This window comes from Pteropus medius, unplaced genomic scaffold (assembly GCF_902729225.1).
Source record: "Pteropus medius unplaced genomic scaffold, Ma_sr-lr_union100, whole genome shotgun sequence".
In the NCBI taxonomy this organism is placed as follows: Eukaryota; Metazoa; Chordata; class Mammalia; order Chiroptera; family Pteropodidae; genus Pteropus; species Pteropus medius.
In genome coordinates, this window is record NW_024351543.1 from 15,658,751 (window position 1) to 15,683,738 (window position 24,988).

General features: G+C 35.3%; 1 protein-coding gene across 5 annotated transcripts in view; it reads left to right on the forward strand.

The window, feature by feature from the left end:
• The window catches only part of GADL1 (glutamate decarboxylase like 1), a 166,355-nt gene that overhangs the window by 54,274 nt on the left and 87,093 nt on the right, over positions 1-24,988 (forward strand). For all 5 annotated transcript variants that reach the window (XM_039843478.1, XM_039843476.1, XM_039843479.1 and 2 more), the window contains 5 exons: positions 1,132-1,211; positions 1,334-1,388; positions 6,734-6,850; positions 11,491-11,555; positions 11,846-11,927. In XM_039843478.1, the coding sequence (XP_039699412.1) occupies positions 1,132-1,211; positions 1,334-1,388; positions 6,734-6,850; positions 11,491-11,555; positions 11,846-11,927 (399 nt within the window). The remainder of the gene's footprint in view (positions 1-1,131; positions 1,212-1,333; positions 1,389-6,733; positions 6,851-11,490; positions 11,556-11,845; positions 11,928-24,988) is intronic.

Here is a 24,988-nt window from a genome sequence, read left to right on the forward strand (position 1 = left end):
TGGTGTTACTTCTGCATTTATTTTTACAGAGTTAAAAAAAAAAAAAGAGCTTCCCATAAAACTCTCTTGACAAAAGAAGAAAAAATTACCACATTTGAGGGAATATATCAAGTTAAGTGTGAAGGCATGACTACTCTTTTAATGTATTCATACCTACAAATTAAATTACTAAGTTTTTTTGGTACAATTATGTCCTTTAGCACCTTCATTTTTCTGGCATGAAAAAGAATTAATTGACCACCTGTCCACACTAATGTATAAAGACTGACATCTCCAGTGTTTGAATGTTAATGATTTTACAGGCTTTATGTAGTAGGGAAGAAAGGCCCAACAATCTAAAGCATATACTCTTTCCAATAAGAAATAGACAAGGCCTAATTCCAGGGCCATTAGCCCCATTTATGCCAGGGCTGCAGAAAGTAATGTGTCTATAAATTATTATTACTTTTGTTATTATGATTTTAGCCACATTCCCATGTGTCTGATTTTAGTCTTACATTCAGTATTAAGCAAGATTCGTCAAGTGTCTGATCAGTATTTATAACCTATTGTTTGTTCTTGAAAATAATGAAATTCTTCTGCGTTCTGTGATTACAATTTTTGAGACAGAGTCTTGCTCACTCTTTAGAGGGTTTCGAGTTAGAAGTGGACCAGATTCTCTGCCCATTAATACCAAGTCTTATTAGTAGCATCAAAAGCAACTCTACTCAGTGTTATTGGAAACAGTAACCTCTAGTGACCAAGTTTGTTCCATATGCTGGGCTCTGTGCTAAGCCCTTTACGTCTCTTAACCCATTTAATTCTGTGACAAAGATGGACTAGGCACTGGCATGCCCATTTTATAGATTAGCAAACTGAGGCTTGGAGAGTACACATTTTTTTGCTTAAGATTCCATAGCTGTAACTGGGAAAACTTGGACTTAAATCCTGGTTTCTCTGATCCCCAACCAAAGTCAGTTCTCAACCACTAAGGAGCTCAATTAAATTACTACTTTGTCTTTCGTTTATGCAATAATGTTCCAAAGATTGGGCTTGGCCATGTGACTTACACTCATTTAGATAATAAGCAATAATTTTTTTCATACTACATATTCATGTCCCTCTCTTCCCCCCTTGTCCTTTTAAATTTAGTGTCATTACTCCATGAAGAAGGCAGCCTCCTTTCTTGGGATCGGTACTGAGAATGTTTGCTTTGTGGAAACAGATGGAAGGTAATAGGGACAGGATCCGGAAGCCTGGTGGGCGGAGGAGGAAATTCATACTTTTTAAAAAGCAGTACCGATGTCTGTGTACTACTAAATGTAACTGAATGTCTCAAATCTGTGTCTTGTAGAGGTAAAATGATGCCTGAGGAACTGGAGAGGCAAATCTGGCAAGCCAGAAAAGAGGTAAGAGGGAAAAGAGAAGAAAGAGGGAGAGAAAATTTGTGCATGTGTCTGGGTGTGAGGGAGAGAATGCCAGGGAGGGAATGCAAGCCGCCAGACCCATTCCTAGGTGTAGGACTGAGGACAGAGCATGTTAGCATTAAAATAGGGTAACTCACTCACAGATGCTCCGTTTCCAGGTGCTTAGCTCTTCATGTTCTGTGGAGTTTCTCAGATGTTTTCATCCCATTTGGCTGAAGCCTATTAAAACACTGACATCACTGTATTCAGGATTCTTACCTAGAATTAGCCTTAAAAGGTGAACCCAGCCTCTCCCGCAGGATCCCTGCAGCCACTCTCCTACAGAACCCCTGACTGAGTTCTGCTGGCCAAACCGATCATGACTGGTTGCATTCAGAGTGATTTCTGACTCTTGATCAACCTCTCTTCCCAGGTTGCTTCCACCCAAAGCTCATGTATAACCATCGTGCTGTACTGAGCCTGGGTCTAGTATTTCAGCACTGGCAGAACGTTCTCTCTCAGCTGCCAGAATGTACTAAAGCTGACATGTCTGTTGGTGAGGAAAGCCAGGCATGGCTCTGGTGCTATATTCTAGCTAGGACTGGCCCTGACACCTGCTTTTAGATGCGTCCTTTTCTTGGTGCCAGCCATCTTGTTTCTTAGACCCTGCTGGATTCGGTGCACCTAAGCTTGCTGGATTAGGTGCGCCTACTTCATTGCCCCCTCCCATCTCACCACAGTCTTCGTTGCTAAAGGAGCTTGAGACTGTTCTCCCTTAACTTTCTGACAGGTAGCAACAAAGTCAGATGTGATTTCTGAAAAATGAAAAAGCCCAGCTTCCGAGCTGGGATCTGAGTATCTCTCTCCTCATAGGATTTCACACTCTTAAGAAAGATTTTTTTTTTTTTAATTTTTAAGTTGAAATTTTGCTAGTATCTTTCCGTTACTTCACTCTTTATATTTTAAAAATTTTTATAAAAATCACCTTATCCAGAGTATGCAGATTATTGTATTTGGTTTAAAAGTCTGTACTTAAATTTTTTGCCTTAATTGCAAATGTTTTGACCTCAGGTGTGTCCTTTGATCTACATTTGTCTTTATTTTTTTTTTAAACGTTCCGATGACAAGTGGATTTGATAGTTGTCTTGTATAGATCATCAGATTTCTCTGATTCTGGTAACTTTCTAATTACAGCCTTTTTGTTCTGCTGTGAACAACAGATATCGAATTCTAGTTTTATCTTTTTTAAATCTAGTTTTATCTTTTTCTACAGAAGTTGCTTTTGTATGGTTCATATGATTCATTCATTTCCGCCCCCTTCCTTCCTTCCTTCCTTCCTTCTCTCGCTCGCTCTCGCTCTTTCTCGCTCTCTCTCTCTCGCTCTCTCTCTCTTTTTTTTTTTTTTTTTTTTGAATCTTGAACTTTTCATTATGGAAAATTCGAAATACATCCAAAGCTAATATAATGAGCATTCATGTACACTTCATTCAATTTTAACAGTCATTAGCTTATGTTTCATTCTGTTGCACCTACACCTTATCTTTTTCCACCACCACAAGATTAGTTTGAGGCAAATCCCACACATCATATCATTTAATCTTTAAACAGCTCAATATATCCGTAAAAATTATATATTTTTAAAGCAATACCATTATAAGAAATAATAATTTCTTAATATTATCAAATATCCACTCTACATTAAAATTTCTCCCATTACTTTTTAAAAAAATAGTTGGCTTTGTTTGAATAAGTGTTTATCCAAGGTCTGTCTCTATGTTGCATTTGGTTGATTCATCACATAAAGTTTTTCTTGTCTATAGCTTCCCCCTTTTTATTTATTTTTATTTTTTTATTTTATTTTATTTTTAACTTATGCCGTTGATCTGTTGAAGAAACCAAGTCCATTGCCCTGGTAGTTTTCCAAATTAAGAATTTTGTAGATTACATCAAGAATTTGAAAATATAACCCCCCTCCTTTCTCTGTACTGCCCATCTGTTCTCTTTATTTCCTATAACTTGGCAGTTAGATCTGGAGACTAGACGAGATTCAGATTGGAATTTTTAACAGGAAGGATTCATGGATAAATTTTGTCCTTCCATCAGGAGACGTCTCCTGTCTCTGTGGCAACACCGACTGGTGGGTTCTGGTATTGTCAGTCTATTGTCACAGAGCTCTGCATCAGCCTCTCACCTCATGGATTTGGCTGCCATTGGTGATCATTATCTAGACCCACTATTACATTAGGTGACGTTCTAGTTTATTCTCTCATTCCTCCTTCATTTATTGGCAGGCATACTACTATAACGAAAAATGTTCTCTCATCCCCATTTGGTTTCCCTAAGGAAACAGTTTGCACAAGGCAGAGCAGGATAAGTGTTTTCTTCTTTCCCCTTATTTACTAATGTTCAGAAGGTGGGCTAAACCTTTTCTTTCTTTTCTTAGTATTATTAGAACTCGTGTTCTCGCATATTTGATGGTTTTATATTCCATTACAGCCATTATTTTCATTGTGTAAATTTTTGTTTATTTTAACAATTAAAGTACATAAAACTGATGTATTCTAAAGTTGAGAACTTGAAAAGAGAAGTTTTTAGAAAGTCAAAATTGCTTTAGGCACATTTAAAAGTAGGGCATTGGAATGAGGGTTAGTGTTTCTGCTCAGTTTTCTTTCAAGTTAGTTAAAACTGGAGCTTCGATGCACTAAGGACAAACCTTGCATCCAATCTGAGATAATAATATAGCTGATGACTAGTTTATTTTTCCCAGTAGCTTCAGATCTAGTTGTTTTGTTTCATGCTTTTAACTTGGATTGTTTCAGATGTAGAAAATAGTACAGCAGCTTTTTTTTTTTTTTTTTTTCTGCTGGGATTCAATTCCCTGGCCAACCGCAATCCATTAAAAATCTGTTGAGCAGTGACCTTTACTTGATGCCGTTACAAAGATGGTGAAAACCACAGAGGCCTCAGAAGCTCTAAAGTGCTTATGAAAAGATAAAACTAGTATAACCACTGAATATTTGAAAGTATTTTTGTGTGTAACTGTTTGAAATAAACTTTCTTAGAGAATACAGCTCATTGGCAGCATGCCATCAATACGGTTTCCACTGAATTTTCTCATTAATCACATGAGATATGTGAAAAGGAAAAAAAATATCTGGAAGGTTAACTCCAGATTGCAAAAGTTTAATTTCTGGGTCTGATATTTATAGCTAGATTGTTAAAAAGGTGAGGAAAAGTCATTAATAAGCTATAATAGCTTGCATATTATAATATATATATTCTCACAACTGTCAGGATGTCATATAGTTTATGAGGAAAGCTCAACTGTTAAAGACACCTTAAATCTAGGACTAGATTCTGTGTGTTACAACTATCTTCCCAAATGGAAAATAAATTCATTGTGTACCATCACTTTGATTCATGTGCATCTCAGTTTTGAGATGTGGACCAAGTGGCCTTGCTCTGTCTCTGTCCCATTGAGAAATAATGTTTCTGCCAGTGGTCAGGTAAATTGGAGCGAGTCTGGTTCAAGTGAAACGACCCCTGATATTAAAAGGGGACATAACCATACAGCCGCTATGGAAAACAGTATGGAGGTTTCTCAAAAAAGTTAAAAATGGATATACCTTTTGACCCAGCAATTGCACTTCTGAGTATTTACCCAAAGAAAACCAAAACAGTAATTCGGAAAGATCTGTGCACCCCTATGTTCGCTGCAGCACAATTTACAATAGCCGAGATATGGAAGCAATATAAATGCCCATCAACAGACGATTGGATAAAGAAATTCATATATACAATGGAATATTACTCAGCCATTAAAAAAATGAAATCCTACCATTTGCAATGACATGGATGGACCTAGAGGTTACTTTGCTGAGTGAAATAAGTCAGACAGAGAAAGATAAATATCATATGATTTCATTTACATGTGGAATCTAAGAAACAAAAAGAACCAATCAAAAACAGACTCACAAATATAGTGGACAATTTGGTGACGGACAGAGGAGAGGGGTGTGGGGGGCTGGGAGAATGGGGTGAAGGATTAAAGAAGTACAAATTAGTAGTTGATAGTTGGTCACGGGGATGGGAAGCACGGCAGAGGGAATGCAGTCAGCATTAATATAATGGCTAGGTGGAGGGCCAGGGGAGGGAGAGAGCAACTGGGGGGATTGTTTTATGAACTGTATAGATGTCTAACCAAGGTACTGTATACTTGAAACTAAATAAATAAATTTTTAAAAAATAAAGAAGAGCAAATTTTAAAAAGGGGGACATAACCATATTTTGCAAGAACAACTGCACCTCAGGATAAAAATGAGGAAAAAATGACTCTATCCTAAATGGAGATAAAAATGAATTTGATAGGCAGTAAATGTTCTTGTCCCTTATTCTTCGGGTGCTCTAGAATCTTAGGTTTCTTGTTGCTTCCCCCTCTCCTACCTTTGTCTGAAAATGTTCCCTCCAAGGCATTTCCTCAGCCAGCAACACATCTCTGCTTACATGCTAGGATGGGTCCGTGCAACCTCATGGACTCTCCTCTACCTGGTTGCCATGAAGTCCCTTTTGGGGCCACGTTGCTGGCTAGCTTGGATGGAATTAACATTTACCTCTTCAAATGTTCACACATTCTCCCTTTTCTCTCCATTTCCCACTGGCACCCGTTCACTCTACAAGATTCGGCCATCAGCTATACAAAGAGAAAAAATTTTGGCAGGAGTGACACAGGTTCTCCCTTCTAGCACATTCTAACAGATTTCTCTGTTGCGGCACCTGTTTTGGAGAGAGTATCCCATTGAGGTTACCTCATCCCTCTGATACCAGATTTGTACCTGAGCACATTTTTCGTTTTATAACCGGACTTACTTCACAAGGGAACAAGCAGTTAGGCCTGTGTGATTTGTCCCTGGAGCTGATTGTTTGTCTTCCAAACGCATGCATTTTTGTTTTGGAGAAGAGTAACCACGCTGGCACGAGGAGGTCCTGATGAATCTCCCCAAGAAGGAGTTAGAAATCATACTGAATGCCAGTTTGCCAGTGCGGATGAGGCTATTCACTTTCTATCTGGGAAATCTAAGGACAGAAAATACTACAGAAAGAGAGAATAAAAATAGGATCATACCAAATTGGGACAAAGGACTAGTATTGTCACAGCATTTTCTCAGTTTCCTTAGCCTATTTATAAGAAGAGGCTATATAATGGAGAAGTTTAAAAACATTCACTGAATTAATGATTATCTCCAAAGAAATGGATTTGTGGATATATATAACCTTTACGTTTTCCAACCTATTACAGGACAAATTTAGAGGTGACGGTGACAATTCTTATGTGTGGGTCTTTCTCACAGGGAGCAGCACCATTTCTTGTCTGTGCCACCTCGGGTACAACTGTATTGGGGGCGTTTGATCCTCTGGATGAAATAGCAGAAGTCTGTGAGAGGCATGGCCTTTGGCTTCATGTGGATGTAAGTTCATCTGTATGCACATACCTGTTTAACTTCCTAGTCTTTTTGCAGCTTTGGTGGGAAGTTTTTCTTCTCAGAAAGAAAAGATGTGAAATCCCCAGCTACTTTTTATTTAAATGTGTATTTCTAATTAGGGGAAATAAATATGTCATTTTGTGTAAGGTACAAAGAAAATGATTCTAAGACTTGATGTAAATTTTGTTTTAGTTTTCTGGATTCGATTTTATTTCCTCTTCTCCCAGGAATCATTTTTCTTTGATCCCTTGAATCTGTCATTGAGGCAGCCTTGTTCATATAAGGGACGCATTTTGGATTATAGAGTCAAAAGACTGATTTTAGGATTCTGTTGGCCTCTTCTTTATTGTGATCTCAGTCCTCTTGGCTTCAGTGTCCTCATTTGTAAAAAGGGAAATGTCTGATGAGGTCTGTAAAGTATCCTCTAGCTTTAAAATTATGTGATTCCAATCAGCCAGAAAATGTGAAAAGCTGCACTGCAAAATTTCATGCCCTAATTAAAGCAGGTTTTACCTAGATTTATTATAGTTAATTATTTGGGAGGGATTGAGATAACTTATATTTTTCATAATTATCTAACTTAAAGGATTGGCTTTTTTTCCTAATTAATTTTGTAAGTCTTGGGGTTGTTCATAATAAATTTTTCCTTAATTAAACTTAACTCTTAACGGTCTATTTATCTAATGTTAAAAAGTTGAGTTCAGCCAGTTATCAATGCTGAACAAAATGTTGAACATTTTTTTTTTTAAAAAACTAAGAGTTAATTAGTTTAATTCACCCCAGTAGAAGGGCTGTTGAACATGCTGATGAGACGTTAGAGAACTTCCCTCTGGTAAGTGAATGGTTCATTAGCCTCCTTGGAAAAAAAAGAAAGGGCTATAATTTTAGCTTACTGAATGGAAGGTAACTGAGCATTTGGAGGGTAACTTTACAAGTTACACATAACTTTACAATTTGTATGATTTCACGCTTTCAAAGTAAAGTGTCTATGATATGATGTGTAGAGAATTTTTCAGCAACTCAAAGCTCTCTTAAATGTATGCTAATGTATGGTAGAAGCAGCAGTAATCTAAACTCACTAGAATTTATATTATAGGCTCTATTATATAACAACAGCAATACTTCAGGTAGATGATTTGTGACATCTTTAAATGGCATTGTAATATTTGTATCTGTTTCCATTTTGACTTATATCTTATTGATTTTTATTGACTTAGAAGCATAATAATACATTATGTCTTAAAAGATAATATAAGATGAATACTTCTGTAACTGAGGAAATAAGGGGAAAAAATAAAATACATCAGCATTTATGCTTAAAAATTCTACTTTCATAAAAGAAACATCAAATATGGATTATATAGTTTACATAAAACAGTAACTACAGCAGTTTCTAAATTGGAAATGATATTAAGAGATTTATGGGGCTTAGAATTGTGATTTATATATATGAATAAAAACCTCTTTAGGTTTTCTAAAATTAAAGGTTGAATTTTTTAAGGCAACACTTCTATAATGAAATATCTAAGCCACACAAATTATTCTATTCACACATAGTAAGCATCTAGCGAATGCCTATAATATTAGACAACAGCTTATCTGACCTATTAAAGAAATTAGCTCTAACAGAGACAGTGTTCACCATCCTTTAATATTGCAGGTATCAAATCTGTTGATAAAATTTTATATAGAAGCATGTAGCTTTTCTTGAAGAAACCTTTTATACCATGCATAGTTTCTTAATTTTAAAGATAAAAAATTAATAAAATTGCAATAATTACTTTGCCCTGTTGTTAACTTCCTAAAGAATAATTAAAAGATCCTTTAATATATTTAAAACTGATATTTATTTCTTTAAAAAAATTTAATTGTGATTTCTTATTCTTCTGGGTTTTCCAAAAGAACCAGATCATCTTGCATATATACCGTCATTTATTAAACATTTTTAACATGTCTGAAATTGGTATGTTGATGTCATTTTTTTCTTTCTTAGTGGTACACAAAAATATAGTGACTCTTAACATTTGACAGTGTCTTAAATTTGGTTAATTGCAATGCATTTTAAACAACTGAATGAGAAAAACTTCAGTTTTGTTGGAATTTTTTGCCTCTAGTGCTATTCTTCCTCCATGAGAGCAAATATTATTCCAGCCTGTGCCTCAGATCAGATGTCAGGGCTAGTTCAGCTCTTCTCTGAAGCAGAGTCTGTGGCTGCTATAAAGCCTCACCAACCCAGCAAAGCTTCCTAAAGACGTTCACCCCCACTTCATTCATAGTCCCAGGGGGTAGTAAACATTTTATCTAAAGTCATGAGCTTCACATGCTGCTGGATCTCTATTCTGCCCCTGCCTCCACTTCCCTTTCAGGATTGGTCCTACTATTTATTTATTAGATAATTAAAGAAAAAAAATGTAAGGAAAATCTTGTGTGGTGCCTAACATATAGTAATAACTCAATAAATGATGGTCCTTATTGAAATAGAAAACAAACTCTTTCATCATTTAGGTGATTCATTTGATGTTTTTGCAAGTTTTGGAGTTTGGATTTAGGAAGTTAAGCACATAGAAGGAGGATATTGACAATAGTGGGTTGCTTTTCTCCTTCCAGTTCTTTTGAGGAATTCGTTTGTGGATGAGCTGCTCCTAACCCAGCCAAACCACTCTGTAAATCAGTGAACTAACCAGTAAACCAGCGAACTAATGCATTGAAAGAATTCATGTGATTCGAAAACTTCAGTCAAGTGCACAGGATTGGGAGAATATTGTTTACCTTTGGGGGAGGAAGAGGAGGCTGTGGGTAGTGCAAGACACGAAGAAATGCAAGTGTAGCGTGTGAGGCAGGTGGAAAGAGCAAGAATAAATGGGCGTATCCAAGTCCTAATTAATCCTTCCCCTACCTGCCACTGGTACGTTCTCAAAGAAGTTGGGGATGCAAGGATTGAGAAAAGTAGGCAATTTAGTATTTAGGGTGTGTGATGGAAATGAAAGAACCTAATACATAAGTTATTTTCATGTTTGTGAAGGTCGACATCTCAAAATCCAGAACTGGGGATCCTTAATTAGTAGGCCAGGATAAAGTTGTTCTAGATGCTGAAGGCAGTTGCCTCTGTTGCTTGGCCTTAGTCACACGTGGACCATTGTGAATGCCACTGGGGAAGAGAATGCTGTAGGAAGGGGACTTGACTGACAACCCCAACTGATCAATCCTGTAATTGGGAATCTTTGGTATTTGCACAGACGCCACCTTCAGCTCACAAACTTTGGGGGAACCCATGGGATTATTGGAGACTCTAGTCCATGGAAGCAGGGCTGGAACTAAGGTGACACAAAGTGAGGTTCCTCGGGCTCGAATGAAGGAGGCATTCGCTCTTAAGTCACGCAAGAGCCCCGCTCTGAGAGTTGAGTTCCTCCTTAAGTTGTGTACCCTAGGTGACTCACTCAGCATAGTTCCAGCCCTGAGTAAGAGAGCTATTTTAAGTGGGATATAAAGCTACTCTTTATTGTTCACCATTAGGCTCAGCTTTTGCAATACTCATTTCTCTCCCCTTCTGCATCCATAGCGCACACAATCTTGCCACTTCTTTCTACATGCTGCCCTCTACCATTTGGCCAGCTGGTCACCTTCCCTAAGTTATCATGCTATCTTGAGAAAATAATGAGCTTTGGCTCCCAGATCTGGTTTTATTACCTGTGAGACCTTGGGTGGTTTATCTACCTCCTCTGAACCTTAACTTTTCTTTAAAAAAAAAAAAAAAAGTGATAATAACTCCATTTCCAATGAAATATTGTGTGGTGTAAACAGCCTTGGAGAGCATCCAACGTAGCCCAAATTGGTCTCCTCATATTCTCTCACAGCAATCACTGCCCTAAAATTAAACTTAGAAGTCTGCTTCATTTCAGGGACCAAACTGACTTCCTTATTCCTCACAGTGATTCTTCCTCCCTCCCCTCCAAAGTTGTTGGCTGTGGGGTATCCTTTCATCTCCTTATTGTCAGTTCCCCTCTCCTTCGCTCCTATTTACCTTTCCAATGAATAACTTCCTTAAGTCTCAGGTTTCCTTTCTCTCACTCACACATTTTTGATTTGCAAATATTTCTGAAAGTGACTTGGCTGAAAAGATCTAAATTTTTAATAACAGGATGCATTGCACCTAGCTCATGCTAGTTGTCTATGAGTTCCTATGGTGCCATCTATTCACCTTGTCAAGTAAGTGCCACATTTATTATATAGAATGCCAGGCCCTTACCCCATCTCATTATCAGCATTTGTACCTTGTGTATGGTAGAATCTCAGCATTATAAAGAGGTCGCCTATTTTAGATTCTAATATTCAAGAGGGTCTGGACTGTGTCTTTTAAACCTCTTTTTGACCACATGCAACTCAACAGGTTAATATAACAATTCCTTTATGATGTGTGAATTTAAATCCTAAGGGCCAGTTGGAGCCCATCTCCTGTGAGGAGGCTCTGATTGCCTTAGTAGAGCCGGTATTCAGACTTTCCTGGAATATATACAATGGTTAACATTGACTTAAAGTGTTAAGACTGAGATTGTCACTCAGGGGTCTTTATGACAACTGGCTGATAAACAAATAACATTATTTTGGTTATATAAATATCTCAACAGGCTTCTTGGGGTGGCTCAGCCTTGATGTCAAGGAAGCACCGCAGGCTTCTGCATGGCATCCACAGGTAAATGTAGTTTCCCAGATGTAGCGCCTGTTATACAGGTCAAGGAATCTCTTTGGACTTTGACTACTTATATGATGTTCTGAAAACAAAGAAACAACGTAATTGTTTTACTTGAAGGGGGAAAAAAAACCCTTCCAAACTCTCTAAACTACTCAAACAAGGAATCCTGTCCAGCACTTTCTTGGGTGTGTGAATACTGAATGTGTATGTTGCTAATGATAGTATTTTCTCCAGTAGAAACTAATTGTGTCCTCTCCCGACCCTGTCTTTTTCTTCGTTTTACATAACAGAGCTGACTCCGTGGCCTGGAACCCCCACAAGATGCTAATGGCTGGAATTCAGTGCTGTGCTCTCCTTGTAAAGGACAAATCTGTGAGTTTTTCTCTATGACCTTTGGGCATCGAGATGGGTTAAATTACAGGTGTTTGCAGAGGATTTTTTGCTTATGTTTTGGTGCCTTGGAGCAGATGTAGATAAAGGTTTTGGTAAATGTTGATGGTATCGGAAGGAAAGATAAACAAACTCAGATAAAAGAACTAGGGTTTCTGCTCAGGTAATTGTGTGGATTTGATTTAGGTATTATATAATCTCATTAGTTACAGCAAAATGGTCTCGCTCACCCTCATTTGGATTATATGTTAAAATTCAGTTTTAAATACTGCCAAGATTTTTTTTTCTTCTTGATTAAGTCTAGGATTTAAGTTATCTTGAAACTTCTGCTTGCTGAGAAAGTGGAACAGATGTGTGTCATACATTAAATTGAATGCTTAATATGCTTAGCCGGGGCTTAACAGCCCGTTTATATGGGAAGATGTTAATTCGGGGCTGATCGTGGAACACTGATTTATTGGAGGATTGTCTCAAGTGGTTGGTACTTCACTTCTTTTGGAACGTTGGAGAGAGTTGGAAGTTAGTCTGGATTGCTGTGAGGCAAGTGGGAAAGGAATCGCTGAGGTTCCTCTTGGTTGGAGATATAAACTCTGTGTTTTCTGTAGGTTAAATAAGGATCCTTGTGGGACGTGGCCCAGGCTGGGAAGTGCCACTTCATTCTTAGAAATGCCTCCTCAAGATCTGTGTGCAGCATGTGGGTGATCTTTCTCAGCCATCTGTTTGCAATTTTTTCTTAGGGGACTCCCTTTGCCAATGCTAAAGTCATTTTCTCTTTTTAAGGAATTTTATTTCAAATGAAAACCATATTTAAAACTTGAAACCTAGTCTTACATATGTAGATAGTTACAACTCTCTTAAAAAAAATTTGTGGTATTTGTATATCAATGCCCTTTGTGTTTTAAGATGGCCAAACAAGGTGTTTATCTGAAACTATGAACAGATTCAGCATCCGTAGATAGCGACACTCTTGGGAATATTAATCTATTCCTTCATGTCTTATTAGGCTGGCTACTATTGCCTATATTCAATACCATTTAACTTTTTTTTTCATTTAAGGTTTTAAATTGTAGAGTGACTACATGTTATGACTGAAAGGTAGTTTGAGATTACTATATTATTTGTGAACCAAAAAACATACTCAGCTTACCCAGAGTTACACATTTAACACACGACAAAGTTAGGAGTACACCTAGGTTTTCTTTTGGTCTAGGTATAAGGAAAAATATATGTCAAGCACCCTTTACGTGCCAGGCATTTTATATCTTCTTTCTCTCTAATCAGCCAGTTTGAGTGACATCCTTATCTGTTGGTGTGATGTTCTCAGGAGTGGAAAATTTAGGCCCAAAATTGTATGACTGCTCTTTTAAATAATTTTCTATTTTTTATACATTTTTGCTGTTGAATGATATTTGAGTGATTGAGTCAAAAGTTGATTTATATGTATGTAGTCGAAGCAATTTAAAATTTTCTGCATCATCTAACTCTATAACAGGGATTAAAATAGTATTTTTTTAAAAAAGAATTTATTTCTGGATCTCTATAATAACAATACTCATGTGTACTCACTGGGCAAAAATTAAGAGGTTAGAAAAATTGCATTCATTGTGCAAAGAATTGAGTACTTTCAAAAGTTGCCTTTTCTTCTTCTTCTTTTTTTTTTTGGTGAAAGACTGTTTTCAAATTAACTGGAATAAAGAGTTAAACCATGAGACATGAGATACGACAATCGACTTAAGTTTCTTCTAGGCAGTTTTCTGTTTCTTTTGTATCTATTTTCTGCCTCTATTGTTCTCTTTCACATTCATTTATTCATTCATTCAACCAACAGTAACCGATTTCCTATGGAGGCCAGGCACGGTGCTGATGCTGGGCTTATAAAACAGACATATCGCCTATTTTCAAAGAGTTTATAATATCACTGAGGAGACAATGAACAAAATATACCTATTTACTTCTTTAATTATTACTTTGATAAGTGCTCCAAAGAATGCGTCAGACACTATTGATTATGCATTTTACAGCCGTTCCAACTTCCTTCCCTTCTATGCCCCAATACTCATGTAACCAGCCTTCCTGGCAGCTAAGAATCACCATATGACACAGATATGGCCAAAATGATACAGGGAAAATGTGATGGGGATTCTTGAGAAAGGTTTTCCTTTTTGTTAGGGGTGACACACACAAGAGGAGACACACTTTCCCTTTTCCTACCTTGAATGCAGTTGTGTGACAACATCATGCATGGAGCTCTGCCAGCCACCTTGTGACCATAAGGCAATGGTCCTAAATCAAAAAATGAGCATGCACAGAATGACAGAGCAGAGGGGAAAAAGTCTTGGTCTTGGATAATGATTCTGCAATGTTGTACTAACCCTGGAAATGCCAATTTCCAGATCTTCCGTGATAGGAGGTAATAAATGTCTTTATTGATGAAACTACTTCCATTGGGTAATCTGTTGCTTGCAGCCAAATGCACTCCTATCTGATACAGAGAACAGTGGTACTCTGTGATTATATAGCATGGGAATCTGAAATGTTCTACATGGAAGAAACAAATGTGCAAAGTCTTTAAGAAAGAAAGTTCTTTTTTATTTTAGAAATTGAAAGAAGTACATTGTTGCTGAAGCACAGAGAATAATGCTAAGACTGGCATGAGATGAGACTAAAAGTTTAGGCAGTGGATAAAACATGCAGGGTCTTAGAGACCATTTAAATGATTTTAGACTTGATCTTCAAAACAATGGAAGAATTTTAAAATCAGGGAGTAATCTGAAGAGATTTTCATTTAAGAAAATGAATTGGAAGGGGCAAAAATGGATGCAAGAGTAAGTAAAGACTTATAGTATACAAGCAAGAGTTGATGGAAGAGGAGATGGAATATGTGATACAATTTAATAGATAGTTTAGCTATCAACTAGACAGGGCTGAATTACCAGTACCTATCATTATCATCCAGTATTAAGAGATAAGGAAGAAGCAGGTGTCATGGTTGACTCCTGAATTAGTGATACAGCAACTGAGTGAATAGTCCTGTTTAGGAAAGTGGAGACTGCTAAAGGAGGAGAATATTCGAGAGTGAAATATATTGATTTTTGCATTGACTCTGTTAAATTTGAGATTCCTATGTGATATTCAAGTGAAGATGTCATGTTGGCCATTGACATATGGATCCAAAGTTAGAAAACGAAGTCTAGCCTGGAAAATTATATTAGGGAATTGTTTACATGTAAATGATTTTTGAGGTCATAGGAATGGAATAATTTGCCTTAGGAGGAACTTTGGAGTGAGAAGAGAAGAGGACGTATAACTTAGCTCTGAGGAATGTGAGAGTCTAAAAATTGGATAGAAGAAGAAGGAATTCACAGTGAAAGCTAATTCAGAATGGCCAGAAAAATAGTAGGAAAATCAGGAAAGAGTGATGCTAACAAAATCCAGAGAAGGGTGTTATGAGTGACTGTCATTCTTTGAGACAAAGCTTTAATGTCGCCTTCTTAAGGAGGAGGGCCCAGACTCACCAAGGTAGCATCTCCCCATTATTCTTTCTCCGACTGTGCTTCTTTCCTCAGAAGTACTCGTCGTGATTTGTAATTACAGTTGCTCACGTGTTAACTTTCACTCCCCCGAGAATGGGAGCTGTCCGAGGATAGGGACTATGTCGTTATATTCACTCCTGTATCCCCAATGCCTAGGAAAATTTAAATTCACTGACATTTTTGATGATTAAATAAATTAAAAATCCTCAGAAATATCTGCCTTTAAGTCAGCAATAACTAGAAATTTCCAATTTCTTCCCTATCCCAAATTATTCCTTTTGAGAACTTTGAGATAACAATAATTAAAATTATAGTTGTTGAGCTTTATTGCTTAGGTCCTTACACAGGCTTGAGCATGCCTCCAGCAGTAATTGACAAATAAGGATTTTAATTTGAATTTACTTCTCCAGTTAATGAAAGGAGATAACTCCAGTTAAAAGAAAGCAAATTACTTAGTGAACATACTTCTGTTAAGGGGGAAAAAATCTAATTCCCTAATTTGAACCTCAAAGCCATAACATGCACAATGCTGCTTTCCTGATTGACTAGCTTATGGTGTTTGCATTTTTAATTTCCTGTATTAGTAAAGAAGGCTGCTTCAGAAACAAAGCAGAGCTATTGCTTTGAAAGTGGTACTATCACTAACTAACCTTCTTTGCATCACGGGGATAAAAAAGGAAATCAGAGATTTAAAAAAAAATCTGTGATTATAAATAGGTTGACTTCAAATATAGATGTTGGATCTACATGCCTGTTTGGGATCAAAGACAATTTTGATGCTTTGATCTAAAATAAAAGGCAGTATATTCTAAAGAATCGGTTGCATGGATGCAGAAAAATCTCAGTTTTAGTTTTACAAAAACTTACAGATACACGAAAACATGAAACATGCTAATCAGATGACTTTTTGTGTATAGATTATTCCTCTCTATTTGGACCCACCATTATCATCCAAAATTACCTCACAAGGACTTCCTGTTTAAGCCAACAGCTACAATTTAAGGGACATTTCTTTTATAAAGAGCACATTGATATCCTGAATTTTTTTTATTATATACATTTTATATGTTTATTTCAGAAGAAATGTGTGCCCATTATAGACAAATCAGAAAATTTAGATATGAAGAAAGATGAAGAAAAAGACAATACCTAAAACTGAAGATGGCTTTTTATATTTCTTCTTATGCATATTATACATTTAAATGTACACATGTACACACATTCCTAATCTAAAAAACATAATGTATTTTGCTCTTAACATAATTTTTCTGTTTAGCAAAACTGAACATTGTTGCACATCTATATGCATTCTATACATTTTTACTAGTTGCACAGTATTCTATAGTTTTGATATATTATAATTAACTTGACTACTCCCTATCACTGACTAATTAGACTGTTTTAATTTTTGGCTATTACAGATTTGACTGCCATCTTTGAGGCTATTCGTGTACGTCCTTTATTCTTTCCTTAGAATAAATTTCTAGAAGTAGGAGAGCTGTGATGAAGCTAGACGATGCTTTTTCATACTTTCCCCCTAATTTTCCTTCTACAAATTGCTTACCTTTTCACTAGCAGAGTATGAATGTTTTTGTGTTTGTATGTGTGTATGCGTGTGTGTTAGAGGGATCTCTGACATCACAAGGATATTCAGCTCTGTCCATTTAATAGGTAAGACATTTATTTGGACACCCACACTTACAGGCACACACATAAACAGTTTCCTTCTAATTTTATCTATTGACGTATTATAACTCCTTCTCAGGAATCTTCTTTGGATAGAAGTATTGACATGCAATTCTGGGCTACTTAGGTTTCACATGATAAGATAGGAAAGAAAAGAGATGCGCTGGCAATTCTTTTCCTTCCATCTTCATTCTACAGAAGGCTCAGAATGTAGTAGCAGTTTTTCTTTAGGAGAAAGAGTTGCAGGAGGAGGAGTAGGAAATCCATTCAATACCATAGGTCCAGCACTGCTGTGGGAAGAGAAAAAAAAAAGGAGGCTAATATAATCTCCCTATGTTGTCCCCCCAGAGAAGGCAGAATACCTTCTGGAATACCACACTGAGAAATATGCTATCTCTCAGCCCATTTAAATTTCTATTTAGAATGATAATTGACATTGCAAATGACAACTACTCTATGCCATTTTTAAAAATTGTGCAAGGAAAGAAAGAAGAAAGAGAAAATAGGTTTATCAGAAAAACCTAGAACAAACTATATCTGCTCTAGTGAGGCTGTCTGTTTTAGCTCTTGTTTATCCTTGTGGAGTTCCTATGGAAGTGCCATTAAATGGTTTGAAAATACTGAACGATCTGATCATCAAAGACATGTTTTTCTCTCATGCCAGAAAACACTCATACTCCCCCTATACACGTACATTATAAATTTCTTTGGAATGACAGCTTCCTAGCTAATGTAGCAAAAAAGGAGGGGGTATGTATTTAAAACTGATTAGAAAGTAGAAACATTTGACTTGCAGGAGAGATATCAATCTCCTGTGCTTGATGCTGCCAAAATTTTTCTCCATATCTTTTATGCTCTTGCTTGAGCTGAGAAAATTCTTTTTAGACTTTTCAGGAAGTTTAGGTCTTGCATAAAACTGGCAAAACTTATCAAATTCAAGGTTGGTAAATAGCCTTTTTTTTTAAGTTGTAATAAACGAAAGTTAATTTTCTTTTCATGAGGCTTTTGGAAATTTGTGCATACGCATGTATATATGTATGCATCACATAAACACACACACACACACACACACACACACACACGTGGTGTTACTGGCCATAACAAACACCTCTATTATGTCTGCTTTCCTTCTCATTATTTTCTATAATGACTAGTGATAGCGTTGCACGTGTTAAAAATCCATTATGTCTTTCTCCACCAAACAAAGCAATAAAATTGAGTTTTAGGGTTTATTTGTTATTATTGCAATTGTCATTAATTTTAACCAAGGAATTTGCAGTTTTTTTAGATCCATGCTGCATATAGCCTAATATATTAAATCCTTTGTGAATTGTGGCTCCCAGGAGTGTGTCATTTCATAATTGTTATTATACTACTTGATTTTAAGTAATGGCATCTTGTCATAAATGAGCACAAGTCCCAATGCAGAACCTATTACACTGTTCATGTAATTATCTATGTAGTAGACTGTGAGCTACTGGAGAGCCAAAAGGAGTCTTATTCATTGCTATAGTCCTACTACTTAGTACAAAGCCTGACAATCAACAATGCTCAGGAAAAATGTTTCCTGAAGTGAACTTACTTTATATCATTTTCTAATACTATCAAATAGTAATGTGTTTTAAATATGTTACTTCTAGTATGAAGTAGTCTGTCCATTATCATCTCTTTCAAGTCTTAAAGAGTATCCCTTCTTGCTAGTACATAGGGATATATATTTTTTTGACAGTGTGTAGAAATTATTCGTCTTATCCTTATGATTTGATATGTCCATTACCTCCTCACATCTCATTTCATGTTGGCACTTTAAAAAAAGCCTTTATCCTAAACTGTGTCAACATTTGGCCTTTTATCTATGTGCCTCAGAGACCAATAATAAATCCGTGATTCATGCTTTCTTTTTTCAGAAACCATATTGTCTTTCCCCTAGGAAGTTATTTTTGTTTTATAGTCTAATGATGCTGTTCTCTTTTGGAGACTGGACAAGCGGAAGAGATACTTGCTTTTCTAAGGTTCCCTGGGTCCTTTCTTGACCCCTTCTAATGAACAGAATGACATCTGCAGTCTGCCAGTTTGCTGGCTGTGGCTGTGCGTGATGTTGCATGCAACATCTTGGCCAAGAGTTTTCCAATTTCATCCTTGAGTTCCTTCAGACCTTTGGGTGGCTGCCACCTGGTCCTACTGATTAAGCTACATTTATTTCAGCAGTTTGACTTAGATGAGTTAGGGTGCTGCCCACTACTCAATTTAATATCTTCCGCCTGTCTATTTTTGGAGAACCCTAAGAGTGTGTGAATCTCTCTGATACCCTTCCAGGTAAATAATTCATTCTTCATGGCAGCCATCTCATTTCACTATGAGACCCCAACCTTTGCTTCTCTGGCAATCATCACAGAAGGCTTTAGATTTTCTAAGGAATGGCCAAAAAGGAAAAAAAAAATGTGAAAGTCTACCTTTGTGTCCTTTTGTCATCTCTGATTCGATAAAATCTAGCAATTGAAAAATATCCCAGAAGGCGGATTATATTTACAGGTTGAATTTCTTCTATCTACTTTATGACAAAACATATTAGGGTTCCATAATAGTAGGAAAATTATGTAAATTAAAATGTAAGAAAAATGAGAAACATAAGGGTAAGGGCATAAAAAGAAACCTAGAATGAAACTAATAGAAAATTTCATGCCATAATTAGCATGATACACCTGCTTCAGTGGGTAGGCCAAAATTTGCTTTTAGCATTTTATTTTAAAAGGATTGAAAGCATCTGCCTTTTTTTCCCCTTTTATTTTACTGAAACAAGGCTTTTCTTCCATTTCTACTTTCTGTTATCATACTTGGGACCCTTTTGATTTCTTGGAATGAATTGTTCCGTTTGTTTTTCTTTGCACAAGTCTAGTTGTCATATTTATTGTTTTCCAAAGAAGATATCTAAGAACACACTTGATACTCCTAATTAGGCTTTCTAGTTTGTTTCAAGGCCAAAAAAATTTCAGGAAGACAATTTTTTTCCTGGGATTTTCTTCTATGGCAATTCAAAATGTCAGTATAAGTCCATGTGAATAAGAGAAGTATTCTAATTTCATAGATAACTCAGAGGTGGTAAATATATATTTATTTTATTTAAATTTTTAATAATTGTACCTAAACCCTAATTTGTACAGAAACTGTTACTGGCATGTAATAAATTGTGAACTGAGTAGAAAAATGAAAACTGTAAAATAGTCACCATATTTTTTATAATGAAGGTACATATTACTCATGCATGCAAGCACATGTACGTTTACACTCACAGCAAACGTACCTGTCTTTAAGCTCTGTGGTTTTGCTGGCAAATCACAATTAGGGAGTTTTGTTAATTGCAAAAGGAACTCAGTATCTTCTCTGGTCGTTTATTCTGAGGGCTCTTTTGGAGTTTAGAAGATGTTTGTCTTTATTTCAGTTAATCATTTAAGAAAATCTAATTATTTAAGAAATTTAATTTAATTAAGAAAATTTAAGAAAAGTATAAAATATGCATAAAATGTAAATGAGCATTTTAGTTTATTATCATAATAGGAATAATAAGGTAATTGCCACAAAGATTAAGGCAAAGAGCAGAAATTCCCCATGTACTCCTTCCGGTTATTGACTTTCTTGCTTTTTTTTTAGTTTTGACTTGCATTTGTGCATCCTCAGATACTATAGTTTACTCTGGTCATTTTGAAATTTGTATAAATGAGATCATGTGATATGTAGTTTTCAGATTGACTTTGTTGTTATTGTTGCTCAAACTTACCTTACATCCGTAAGATTCATGTATATTATGGCACAATATGATGATTGTCCATTTTCACTCTTTTATACTATTCCATATGAGTATATTACCACAATTTCTTTATCCATTTTATACTGATGAACATTTGGGTTATTTCATTTTTGGCTTCTACAAACATTTTCTATGAATATTTTTGTGTATATGTCTTTATTATTTTATCCCCGAGGTTTCATTTGGTATAATTTTCCTTTTTATTATTTTTTTAATTAATTAATTTTTTTTAATGGTGACATTGGTTAATGAAATCTGGTAAGTTTCAGCTGTACACTTGAACAGTAAGGCATATATATATTTACATTGTGTTTTCACTTCCCATAGTTAGATTTCTTTCTGTCACCACATATTTGACCCCTTTTACCCCATCTACTTCCCCCCATCTCCCTCACCCCTTACCCTCTGGTAACCACTAGTCTATTGTCCATATCCATGTGTCTGTTTATCCTGTTCATTTGAATTTTCCTTTTTATTGAAGACCATATTTAGGAATTTTATAGTGGATCAAAATGTGGCATTTGCTGTTAAACTTCACTTCTTTAAAAATATCTTTGTTTCATTTTTTTCTGAGAATAAGATTCTGTCAATAATTTTCTTTCAGACCTTTTATAATTTTGGAGAGAATCTTTGGTGTTTGTATTAGAAAGTTAACTATTCAATTGCCATTTCTTTGATTGTAAAATGACTTATTTATCTGGCTTCTTTTAAGATTTTCAAATTTTCCTTAACTTTCTGCTATTTATGTGTAGTGTTCTAAATATGAATTTTGTTTAGGTTATCTTGCCTTGGCTTTATTGGGCTTGCATGTGTGGATTGATATGTTTCATAAGTGTTAAAAACTATCATTTAATTATTGACTCTGCCCCTTTTCTCTCTCTTTTTATGGCACTCCATTTAAATGTATATTAGACCATCTCACTGTTTTTGTCTCTTACTCTATTTGTATATTTCATAATTTTGTCTTTCCATGCTTCACTGTGGATAGTTTTATGCCCTATCTTAAAATTCACCGATTCTCTCTTCAGATATGTCTAATCTGCTGTTAACACCCTCCCATGTGTTCTTACTGCATTAATGTCTTTATAGTTTTATAACATTTACTGAGTCTTTTTCATATATATATATATGTCTTTTTAAGTTCCTGTTGACATTTTTAAGATCAGCTTTTATCTCCATGAACATTCTAAAGATAGTTTAAGAATTTGCCTATATTAACTCTAGTGTCTGGACTCCTTCTGCTTCTATTTCTATTGTTTTTATTGTATGTGTGTGTGTGTGTGCATGTGTGTGTGTGTGTCTAATTTCTGGCTCTCATATTGTCTAGCCCTATAATCTTTGATGGTTTACTGAATATTTTATTTGAAAAATTACCTTTAGGAATAATATGAAACCTGAAGTGACATTATCTTTCTTCAGGGAAGATTTTATTTTCATTGTTCTGGGAATATGGGAGAATTTGCCATTCAGGACAAGGCTTGAAGTTTCTCTGTTTCTCCAGAGTATAACCTTTACCTCCATTTCATAGAGGAGACTTTTGGGTCCTAAACAAGAGAACGCATTACTTTACTGACCTTGTTGAGACTGAACACCTTCAAATTCTGTCTCCTGAAGCCTGCTGATATATGTCTGGTTTGGGCTTTTATTTATTTATTTATTTTAAATAATCAGCTGTGTTTAGTGCTGCCAGTGAGGTTAAGCATTCATTAATTTATTCTTCTTTCATTCAACCTGAAAATTTGTTCAGTCTCCTATGTATTAGAAGAAAAAGATATGATCTCTATCCTAAGTGAACTCAAAGGCTAGTAGGAGAAATAGATGTCAAGCAAATAATTAAAATATAAATTTTATGTAATTATGTAACATAGTAAAAAGCAGGTGTTTGGGCAATATAGATCAGGTCAGAGAATAATTCTCCTAAAGAGAGTGGTCTAGAAAACTTTGTTGCAGCAGAGTTGACTATTAAAATATCAGTTATCAGTATTTTTTTCCACTTTTAAAGCAATATATGATCACAATAGCATAGAGGCAAACATAATGAGGAATATAAAAGTTACTTGTAATCCACCAGCCAAAGTTAAAGCATTTAAAAAGTTTTAGTTAGATGTATATTAATATATGACTATATCTATGCTGACAGGTATAGATTAGTATACTTCTATAACCAACATCTTTCTTTTTTTACATACTCCTACCTACTTTTATAATTCAAGAAACTGAGTACTTGGATTTATGAAATATTAAGAATATTCATTTTTAATGATGGTCACCATTATTATGGAGGCAGCTAATTTGTCACTTGGAGTCCAGCTCAGAAGTGTGCATTTATGAAGTTATATAGGTGTTTAAGACTTTATTCCATTACGAAACTGGTAATACCTCTTCTTCCCATCCCATCCAGACATCTCTTATAATCATAACTGCTCAGTGGTCAGTTACCTTACTTGAAATATAGGAAGCTAAACCTGCTGATGTTACCTTCTTCTTCAGTTGGGATAATTAGTATTTAGAAATCTCATTCAGCCATCTATTCTTTTATTCTGTTGGCAGCTTTTTGTGACGCATAGTACCTATTTATCTTTAAGAAAACGTTTTTCAAGTGAAACTAGACTTTCATAAGAGCAAGTTATCCCATTTGATGCACCAGATGAGACCAATATTGCATAAAGCCTATCTGTCATCAGGAGAAGATGAGAGATTGTCTAAGGTGAAAACAATTTTGTTAAAATATAAGGAATTACAGAATCCTGACTGCATAAGCTGAAGGAGAAAAGGTAGAAGAATGTTAATAAAGGGTCAGAGGAAGAAAGAGTGAGGCAAGGATCTCACCTGATATTCCATTTTTGGAGTAACCCAAACTGCTGTTGATCGTTTTGCCAAGTCCATGTTGCTGTAATTATTATAGCTTTAAAATATGTTTCGTCTAGTAGGTCAAGTCTTCATTCACTTTTTTTAACAAAATCATTTATTTTTATCTGTTTGTGCTTCCAAATGGATTTTGGAAACTTTTTTTTTTTTAAAGATAATATTCTCATGGGCTTTTGCTTAGGGTTCTGTTAAACCTATGAATTAATTTGAGATTCATTATCTTTGCATTATTTTAGCCTTTTTTATCAAGGAACATGGTATATCTCTCCATTTCTTCAGACTTCTTCTATTTCACATGAATGTTCTTTTTTAACTTTTTATTATGGAAAGTTTCAAACATATATGAAATCAGAGATAACCATGTACTCATCACATGCCTTCAATAAGGATCAGTTATGGATAATCTAGATTCGTATGTATCCTTTTCTACTCTTCCCTGTAGAGTTAAAAAAGAAAATCACAGACATTATGTTACTTTACCTGTAACTATCTCAGCTCCATAGAATTTTGATTTTTTTTTCTATAGAGAATCTGCATATGCTTTGCTGGGGTTATTTATAAATTTTTATATTGGTTAATATTATGTATAGAGTCTTTTAAAAAAATCTTCTAACTGTAAATGCTGGTATATAGGACAATTTTAAAGTATTTATTCATTTTAATTTTTTTAAATTAAATTTATTGGGGTGATATCAGCTAATAAAATTATATAGATTTCAAATGTACAATTCAGTAACACATCATCTGTATATTGAATTGTATGTTCACCATCCAAAGTCAAATCTCCTTCCATCACCATATATTTGACCTCCTTTATACACATATGATTACATATATTTAGAAAATGCAAGAGAATAAAGTTAAATCTCTCAGAAATTATCATTGAGAGATTTAATGTTATTCTCTTGCATTTTCTAAATATGTAATCAAATTAGTATATAACTGTAATATTTGTTTTCTTCCTAATATCTAAGCTTCATATCAGTTGTAATTATAATGCTCTGATAGAATTTCTAAAAATATGTTCAGTAATAATAGTAAATAGAAGGCACTTTTGTCTTTTTTGTAAGTTTATTAAAATTGCCTTAAGATATACATTCTTTGTGAAGCCTCTTGAGAAATTATCTAGAAATGAGCATTGAATTTTACCA